Consider the following 10659-nt stretch of genomic DNA (forward strand, 5'->3'; position numbering starts at 1 on the left):
ACCTTAAACCTAATCCTTTAACCTAAAGTAGTCCCTTTCCTTGTGTGGACCTAACGAAATGTCCCCACTTCCGGTCCCCAAAAGGATAGAAAAACCAAACGTACACACATACACACACACTGAAAAGGAGCATGAATATGTAACACACACGGTGGCACTTCACAGAGAGACAAAGGCATATGGCCACCATGTCACTGGAGGGGACAGAGCCTCAGAGAGAGAAGATAAGACAAGCATGTAACCTTTAAAAGAAATTGGGAAATTCTACTGAAGCCTCTGTCATGTTTACTTGACATGCCTGCCTGTCATGAGTTTTTTTCCTCTGTTATGTAATCCTCTATCTACATATAACATGTAGACATGTTGAAACCTCAGGGGTGTCAAACTCATTTTGTCCCAGGGGCCGCATTCGGTCTTTAACGAGTTCCGCACTGAAAATGTGTTATATTTACTCACGACAAAATCAATTCTTTTTTGAATTGTCTATGCTCCTTGACTGTCTAGTTTTTATGTCAGTGATTATTAGTGAACTGGACACAGTCAATAAACTGTATGAATGTAGTGATTATTAGTGAGCTGGACCCAGTCAATAAACTGTATGAATGTAGTGATTATTAGTGAACTGGACACAGTCAATAAACTGTATGAATGTAGTGATAATTAGTGAGCTGGACACAGTCAATAAACTGTATGAATCTAGTGATTATTAGTGAGCTGGACACAGTCAATAAACTGTATGAATGTAGTGATTATTAGTGAGCTGGACATAGTCAATAAACTGTATGAATGTAGTGATTATTAGTGAGCTGGACACAGTCAATAAACTGTATGAATGTAGTGATTATTAGTGAACTGGACACAGTCAATAAACTGTATGAATGTAGTGATTATTAGTGAGCTGGACACAGTCAATAAACTGTATGAATCTAGTGATTATTAGTGAACTGGACACAGTCAATAAACTGTATGAATGTAGTGATTATTAGTGAGCTGGACACAGTCAATAAACTGTATGAATGTAGTGATTATTAGTGAACTGGACACAGTCAATAAACTGTATGAATGTAGTGATTATTAGTGAACTGGACACAGTCAATAAACTGTATGAATCTAGTGATTATTAGTGAGCTGGACACAGTCAATAAACTGTATGAATGTAGTGATTATTAGTGAGCTGGACACAGTCAATAAACTGTATGAATGTAGTGATTATTAGTGAACTGGACACAGTCAATAAACTGTATGAATCTAGTGATTATTAGTGAGCTGGACACAGTCAATAAACTGTATGAATGTAGTGATTATTAGTGAGCTGGACACAGTCAATAAACTGTATGAATGTAGTGATTATTAGTGAACTGGACACAGTCAATAAACTGTATGAATGTAGTGATTATTAGTGAGCTGGACACAGTCAATAAACTGTATGAATCTAGTGATTATTAGTGAACTGGACACAGTCAATAAACTGTATGAATCTAGTGATTATTAGTGAGCTGGACACAGTCAATAAACTGTATGAATGTAGTGATTATTAGTGAACTGGACACAGTCAATAAACTGTATGAATGTAGTGATTATTAGTGAGCTGGACCCAGTCAATAAACTGTATGAATGTAGTGATTATTAGTGAACTGGACACAGTCAATAAACTGTATGAATCTAGTGATTATTAGTGAGCTGGACACAGTCAATAAACTGTATGAATGTAGTGATTATTAGTGAACTGGACACAGTCAATAAACTGTATGAATGTAGTGATTATTAGTGAGCTGGACACAGTCAATAAACTGTATGAATCTAGTGATTATTAGTGAGCTGGACACAGTCAATAAACTGTATGAATGTAGTGATTATTAGTGAGCTGGACATAGTCAATAAACTGTATGAATGTAGTGATTATTAGTGAGCTGGACACAGTCAATAAACTGTATGAATGTAGTGATTATTAGTGAGCTGGACACAGTCAATAAACTGTATGAATGTAGTGATTATTAGTGAGCTGGACACAGTCAATAAACTGTATGAATCTAGTGATTATTAGTGAACTGGACACAGTCAATAAACTGTATGAATCTAGTGATTATTAGTGAGCTGGACACAGTCAATAAACTGTATGAATGTAGTGATTATTAGTGAACTGGACACAGTCAATAAACTGTATGAATGTAGTGATTATTAGTGAGCTGGACACAGTCAATAAACTGTATGAATGTAGTGATTATTAGTGAGCTGGACACAGTCAATAAACTGTATGAATGTAGTGATTATTAGTGAGCTGGACACAGTCAATAAACTGTATGAATGTAGTGATTATTAGTGAGCTGGACACAGTCAATAAACTGTATGAATGTAGTGATTATTAGTGAGCTGGACACAGTCAATAAACTGTATGAATCTAGTGATTATTAGTGAACTGGACACAGTCAATAAACTGTATGAATGTAGTGATTATTAGTGAGCTGGACACAGTCAATAAACTGTATGAATGTAGTGATTATTAGTGAGCTGGACACAGTCAATAAACTGTATGAATGTAGTGATTATTAGTGAACTGGACACAGTCAATAAACTGTATGAATGTAGTGATTATTAGTGAGCTGGACACAGTCAATAAACTGTATGAATCTAGTGATTATTAGTGAACTGGACACAGTCAATAAACTGTATGAATCTAGTGATTATTAGTGAGCTGGACACAGTCAATAAACTGTATGAATGTAGTGATTATTAGTGAACTGGACACAGTCAATAAACTGTATGAATGTAGTGATTATTAGTGAGCTGGACCCAGTCAATAAACTGTATGAATGTAGTGATTATTAGTGAACTGGACACAGTCAATAAACTGTATGAATCTAGTGATTATTAGTGAGCTGGACACAGTCAATAAACTGTATGAATGTAGTGATTATTAGTGAACTGGACACAGTCAATAAACTGTATGAATGTAGTGATTATTAGTGAGCTGGACACAGTCAATAAACTGTATGAATCTAGTGATTATTAGTGAGCTGGACACAGTCAATAAACTGTATGAATCTAGTGATTATTAGTGAGCTGGACATAGTCAATAAACTGTATGAATGTAGTGATTATTAGTGAGCTGGACACAGTCAATAAACTGTATGAATGTAGTGATTATTAGTGAACTGGACACAGTCAATAAACTGTATGAATGTAGTGATTATTAGTGAGCTGGACACAGTCAATAAACTGTATGAATGTAGTGATTATTAGTGAGCTGGACACAGTCAATAAACTGTATGAATCTAGTGATTATTAGTGAGCTGGACACAGTCAATAAACTGTATGAATGTAGTGATTATTAGTGAACTGGACACAGTCAATAAACTGTATGAATGTAGTGATTATTAGTGAGCTGGACACAGTCAATAAACTGTATGAATCTAGTGATTATTAGTGAGCTGGACACAGTCAATAAACTGTATGAATGTAGTGATTATTAGTGAGCTGGACACAGTCAATAAACTGTATGAATGTAGTGATTATTAGTGAGCTGGATACAGTCAATAAACTGTATGAATGTAGTGATTATTAGTGAGCTGGACACAGTCTATAAACTGTATGAATGTAGTGATTATTAGTGAGCTGGACACAGTCAATAAACTGTATGAATGTAGTGATTATTAGTGAGCTGGACACAGTCAATAAACTGTATGAATGTAGTGATTGTTAGTGAACTGGACCCAGTCAATAAACTGTATGAATGTAGTGATTATTATTGAGCTGGACACAGTCAATAAACTGTGTGAATGTAGTGATTATTAGTGAGCTGGACACAGTCAATAAACTGTATGAATGTAGTGATTATTATTGAGCTGGACACAGTCAATAAACTGTATGAATGTAGTGATTATTAGTGAGCTGGACACAGTCAATAAACTGTATGAATGTAGTGATTATTAGTGAGCTGGACACAGTCAATAAACTGTATGAATGTAGTGATTATTAGTGAGCTGGACACAGTCAATAAACTGTATGAATGTAGTGATTATTAGTGAGCTGGACACAGTCAATAAACTGTATGAATGTAGTGATTATTAGTGAGCTGGACACAGTCAATAAACTGTATGAATCTAGTGATTATTAGTGAACTGGACACAGTCAATAAACTGTATGAATGTAGTGATTATTAGTGAGCTGGACACAGTCAATAAACTGTATGAAGTCCATTATCATCTATTCACAGTTTCGATATGGTTTTAGTCATTTTTAAGCAGGGGTCAAAGTAAGGCGGTATGGTCGGACACCAGGAAAACAAATAGTGAGCCTATCATATGAGCTTATAACAATAATGAAAACACTATTAAGAAAATTCTAGAATATAACAAGGCATGAAAAAGGAGTGAATGGACTTGAAAACGGATGAAATAGCCTAAGGTCCAAAATGCGATGTGGTTCGATGTGAACACTCGACACCAAGACGTGTCCAGACAGAAGTGGACTCATAAATTATGGCCTAATGACCATCACCAAATGTCATCAGACTTTTTGATGTTTTGTGTAACAGGTCTCTTTCCATCCTGCGCTGTTTGGAGGCTGAATGTATGTTGTGACTAGATGAATGTGGCCACTAGCCACTAGCCACTAGCCACTAGCCTAGTAAAGAAGACCTTTCAAGTGATGGTTTGACAATCAGATGAAAACATCCTGACTGGTTGTGTTTACACCACAATAAAAGGTAACACATTTTAAAAGTGAAATAACCAATCTTTACGACTGGGCCAACAGAGATCCTATTGAATTAATTGGGATTCTATACGTAATGCAAAGATTAGGTACATAAAATATGTTGGGGCGCAGCATATAGGAGGTCACATACCGGGAAGAAATGGCTGGGGCATGGGCAGCATATAGGAGGTCACATACCGGGAAGAAATGGCTGGGGCATGGGCAGCATATAGGAGGTCACACACCAGGAAGAAATTAATCCTACTATTTTGAGTCCCCCCCCCCAAAAAAAAATACAAATAATCCTAAATAAAAGCAATTTTGTATTTACACAATTGAACTTACACCACCTGCATGATGTATTGGTCCCCCACGTGGGCCGTATGTAGGACACCCATATATTCCTTATTAATTCACTTGGTGTTGGACTGTCTACTGACTGCTCATAGTTACACGAGGTTTAACCACCTGCTTGTTTGCTTGATTCAGCTACAGCCCAAACATTTTCTACATACTTATCTTTCTTATCTAGCAGCATGTCTACCGGTGGGCAATTCTATCATACGTATAGGTACAAAATAAGACAGATTTTTACACAACTACAGTTGCATTATTGACATAGAGAGAGATTAAGAGAATTGAGAGATTGAGCGTATTGTATGGTTGAACTGTTCAACAATGTTGATTGGCAATAAAAATGTCAAATTTTTCTTCTGTCAATAAAGCCTTTTGAAATTTGAATTATAGAGATAACTGACCTGATTACCCTCCTCCGTGCGGTGATGCTGGCCACGATAATGCTCCCTGGTCTCGGTGTGGCCACAGCCTTAAACGTCCCCTTCCAGAACTTCTCAAAGAGCTGCTTCTCCCACTGGTGCTCCAGGCTGGCCATGCTGTCCACTGTCCCCAGGGGGAGAGGGGCGCAGGGAGCCAGGGAGCGAGCCAAGGGGGGCTGGGGCTGGGGGTCCAGGGCTGCCCCTGGGAATGGGGTCTCGACGAGGGAGACTTCACATATACTATACTACAGGAATGTGTTGGAGAGCGGAGCACTCCGGAGCTGTCCAAGTACTGAATCTGAATCCACACAGGGAAACAGCAAACGTTGTTCTCTTCCTGCTAGAGTAGGTCAATGTGTCAGTGCTCAGAGCTGCTCCTCTCCTCACATACACACTCATACACCCCCCCCCCCTGCTCCTCTCCTCTCTTCTGTTCTCTTCTTTCTACGGGGGGAGCATGTGGACCAAGCTGGACAAGACAAAGGCTTCTTCTACTGCTGCTGCTGCTGCTGCTGCTGCTGCTGCTGCTGCTGCTGCTGCTGCCACACAGTCAGGCTGTTTTTTGTTCTCTCTGAGGGGGGTAGCGTTTCTCTCCCTCTCCTCTTCCCTGTCTCTCTGCTCTGTGTTGTGTGGTAGTCTTCAGTTAGAGCAGAGAGTCACAGGCCATACAGGAGAATCCTCCTCTCCGGTCAGAGCCAAGGATCCATTGACGGACGTAGTGTGTGAGGGAGTGATTCTCAGCGTGTTGCACAGGGACTCATACACACCGACGGGTGGATGAGATCTGAAAGCCGAGGCGAGTGTGTGCTGACTGTATATGTCTGGGTTTGTGGGCGTGAGTGAGTGAGTGGGTTTGAGAGTGTATGGATGAGCGTGCAGAGTGTGTGACGTGTGTGTTCAAAGCGAGTGAGGAGCCCAGCTGACTGGTAGCTTGTTTTGTCTTTCTCAGACTGTGGCGTTGGTAGGCTGGGGGTAGGTCAGGGGGAGTAGGACACCTTCTCTCTCTCTCTCTCTCTCTCACTCTCTCTCTCTCTCTCTCTCTCTCTCTCTCTCTCTCTCTCTCTCTCTCTCTCTCACTCTCTCTCTCTCTCTCTCTCTCTCTCTCAATCTTTTTTTCTCCCCCCTCCTATTATTTTATGTCTTATTTCCCTCACTCTGTTCCCTCCCTTTAGTTACTCTCATCCTGTTACTCAGTCTCTTTCCCTTTTAGTCTCTCTGTGTCTCTCTCCCTCCCTCCCTCTAGGCCCCTCTCTCTCTCTGTGTCTTGGACAAAGGGCCAAGCCGTTTGCCTCCATTAGCATAACAGAAGGCTGGGTTTGAGAGAAGCAGCCGGTGCATGTGCCTGACACAATAACCCCCAAGGCTCAGAGTTTGTCCCCAGCAAGCCTGTACCTACCTACAGTATACAACATAACCCAACACAACAGCACAGTCCAACAATGTAATATTACACAGCCCAACACAACCCAGATTACAGAATAACAACACAACAGTGTTTCACCAGCTATTCTACACATCACAACTCTTCTAGCTACAATATGCACCACACCACAACCCAATCCCCTCTCTCCTCTCCCTGCCGCTCACATCATCTGTCATAATATCTCCAAATGCAATGCTGAGTACTCAATTTAGGAAGACATATTTATTAATAATTTACTGTTGGATAGGCGTAAGGATTTAAAATTGACTGTACTTTGACAGTTTTTTTTATTGAACCTTTATTTAACTAGGCAAGTCAGTTAAGAACAAATTCTTATTTACAAAGACGGCCTACACCGGCCAAACCCAGATGATGCTGGGCCAATTGTGCGCCACCCTATGGGACTCCCAATCACTGCCAGTTGTGATACAGCCTGGATTCAAATCAGGGTGTCACGTCCTGACCTTAGTTCCTTTTTTTTTCTGTCAAAGCGAGTGAGGAGCCCAGCTGAATGGTAGCTTGTTTTGTCTTTCTCAGACTGTGAAGTTGGGAGGCTGGGGGTAGGTCAGGGGAGTAGGACACCTTCTTTCTCCTATCCTCTGTATCTCTCTCCTCTCTCGTTCTCTCTGTCTACCTCTCTCTCACACGGGGAGTGTGGCTAAGTCAGGTAGGAGACCTGAGCCAACTCCCCATGCATACCTTGGCGAGAGATGGAACGGGCAGGCATAGCCCGGTGCGCTACATTTATATCTTTATTTTGTAGTCTGTCTTGTTTCTTCTTGTTTTTGTTTGTCGGAGGGTCATCTCATTTTATTTTCTGCTCACTCCCCCAACCTCTGATTCCCGCTCACTCCATCAAAAACCATCTTCTCTTTTCCTAATTATTTTCCCTTTCATCTCCCCTCCTATTGTCTTTTTAGAACGTTAGCTCGTTGTATCGGCCGGGCTAGAGTGGGCATCGAGCCAGGAGAAATGAAGCCGGCTCAGCGCATCTGGTCTCCAATGCGTCTCCTCGGCCCGGGTTATATGGCACCAGCCCTACGCACGGTGTCCCCGGTTCGCCAGCGCAGCCCAGTGCGGTCTGTTCCACCCGGCCGCACTTGCCGGGCTACAGGGAGTATCCAGCCAGGACAGGTTGTGCAGGCTCGGTGCTCGAGACCTCCAGTGCGCCTCCACGGTCCGGTCCATCCAGTGCCTCCTCCACGCACCAGGCCTCCTGTGGCAGCCCCACGCACCAGGCTGTCTCTCTGTCTCCTCCCTCCAGGTGCTCCCTCCTGTCCAGCGCTTCAAGAGTCTCCCTCCTGTCAGGAGTTGCCAGAGCCGCCCGTCAGTCAGGAGCTGCCAGAGCCGCCCGTCTGTCAGGAGCTGCCAGAGCCACCCTTCACTCCGGCGCTGCCGGAGTCGACCTTCACGCCGGCGCTGCCGGAATCTCCCATCTATTTGGGGCCCGCTGCAAGGGTCCCCAGTCCGAGGTTGGCGGTGAGGGTCGCCGCTCCAAAGGCGCCACTTAAGTGGGCCAAGACTATGGTGGAGTGGGGTCCACGTCCCGCGCCAGAGCCGCCACCGCGGACAGATGCCCACCCAGGCCCTCCCCTATGGGGTTAGGTTTTGTGGCAAGAGTCTGCACCTTTGGGCGGGGGGTACTGTCACATCCTGACCTTAGTTCCTGTTTTATGTCTCTGTTTTCTGTCTCTGTTTTCTGTCTCTGTTTCTGCACCAGACAGAACTGTTTCAGTTTTTGTTCATTCTCTTTGTTATTTAGGTTAATAAGTGTTCAGTTCCAATAATAAAGATGAACGCGTACCACGCTGAACCTTGGTCCTCATCTTCTTCCACCAACAGCCGTGACACAAGGTGTCAGTAGTGACGCCTCAAGCACTGAGATGCAGTACCTCAGAGCGCTGCGCCACTCGCAAGCCCAAGTGGCAGTGACGATACATCTGAATATTTATGATCAAGGAATACACTGCAAGTAATACATCTCTGTCAGCAAAAACGTCCACTATTACTTGACCTTCCCAGAAGCTTCTCTACGTGTTTGTATTTGTGGTTAGAACATGCAGACTTTTGATCCGTCATAAATGGGGATAACAATCACCTGGCCAGGCTTGTTCTAATAGATATGCACGGAGGCACTCCAAACTAAAGCCAAGCTCAGTTAGATTATACATTAGCTGATAACATGAAAGTTAATGTCGAACAACACCAGCCACTTAATGATAAAAGCGGCAGCCTGGATTGTCATCACTGTGCTTTGAATAAAGAGAGAGTCAGGGTATCAGTCCCAAATGGTACCCTATTCCCTATGCAGTGCACTACGTTTGACCAGGGCCCGTAGGCAGTAGTGCACTATGTAGGGCATAGGGTGCCATTTGGGATGCAAACCAACAACCACTCTTCAATTAAAACACACAAAGTTGACGTTTATTGTCATGAAGCAGAACTGAGTGATTTCCCCATAGATAGCCCAGCTGCAAAGTCAAAACTGGCTATATTGTAAACATGAATGAAAACAGAAAATATGGTTAGCATTTGTGGTTAAGGTTAGGGTTAGGGTTATATTTTATGACTTTGTGGCTTTGCCAGTTAGTGACCACTCTGTGGTGGAGAGCTGTCTCCAGAACAAGATTCATTACGAAAAACGCTAGTCTGCTTAAAAATCTGCTCGAAATCTTTCATATACTTTGAGCGTTTACTCAAGCCTGTCTGGAGTGCCAGATGGGTGGGTTTGGAACTTTTGTGACTATTCTATTGGTTCCATTGCACCAGACAAGCTCAATCAAACTCAGATAAAGTATGGGACATGATTTGAAATAGTCTTTGAACCGAGGTCTGACACAGAACCATGTCAACTGGACACTTGCTGAATATGTTTAAATGATGGGCTGGAATATATTATGAAATCACTGGTTTTGCCCTCACATTTAATATTCAGTTTAGTTCTAAGGGTTGTGTTGAAGTCTTTCTGAAAGGGTCAGACGTGCAGCAGGTTTTTCCCCCAGAGGGAATAAAACATACAAGGTAAGATACAATGATAATTTACAGTTTATGAGAAAGAACATGGTTAAAGATGCTATGCATGGGAGTTTGTAAAAATGTTGCATTGTAATTTCAGAAAATGTCCATAATATACGGAATCTGCAGTAATAGTGGAATGATAAGTGTTTCACAGTATTACTTACCAGACAGTGCTGTGATTGGCTGTGATATTTGCCTATTGATTTCTCCTGCCGGAGCGACATCTGGGAAAATGGGAAAGCTGTTTTAGTGTACTAGCCAATTTCAAGTAGCCAATTTAGAAATCGCTCTGTCATTTCTTTGTTTCTAAAATTCAACATTTTTCACAAAAATGTCAGTTTGTGAGAAAACAAGCACTGGATACTGTAGGGAATCATTGTATTTTATTAACACATTTTTTATTTAACCTTTAACTATTTAACTTTAATTGTACCATCATATATTTTCAATCCCCAATAAATTATTATTACAGCTGTTTGAAGCTGGTGGATCAAACCCAAAAGTTAAAAGTGTAATGAACAGGAGGGGAGACAGAGAGCTGGTTTCAAGCGCAAAGCGCAGCAGGTGTTTATTTGTAAAGGCACCTCATTGGAGGAGGCAGGTAGCTGGGTCCAGGGGCAGGCAGAAGGTCATACACAGGGGGTCCAAAAAGGCAACAGTACAGGCAGGGAAAAAGTTAGCAACATCATCCGGGAGATCAGGCAATAGGTTGATAACAGGAAACCCGATAGGCTAAAGTACAGTCAG

At 42.1% G+C, this 10659-nt stretch overlaps 1 protein-coding gene across 1 annotated transcript in view; it reads right to left on the bottom strand.

Annotated features, from left to right (window-relative positions):
* The window catches only part of LOC109894954 (serine/arginine repetitive matrix protein 4-like), a 133366-nt gene extending 127046 nt beyond the window's left edge, over positions 1 to 6320 (bottom strand). The window contains exon 1 of the mRNA XM_020488614.2: positions 5454 to 6320. Coding sequence (XP_020344203.2) covers positions 5454 to 5587 — 134 coding nt within the window. The 5' untranslated portion in view covers positions 5588 to 6320. The remainder of the gene's footprint in view (positions 1 to 5453) is intronic.
* Positions 6321 to 10659: the final 4339 nt, after the last annotated feature.

Source organism: Oncorhynchus kisutch, linkage group LG8, assembly GCF_002021735.2.
Source record: "Oncorhynchus kisutch isolate 150728-3 linkage group LG8, Okis_V2, whole genome shotgun sequence".
NCBI lineage: Eukaryota > Metazoa > Chordata > Actinopteri > Salmoniformes > Salmonidae > Oncorhynchus > Oncorhynchus kisutch.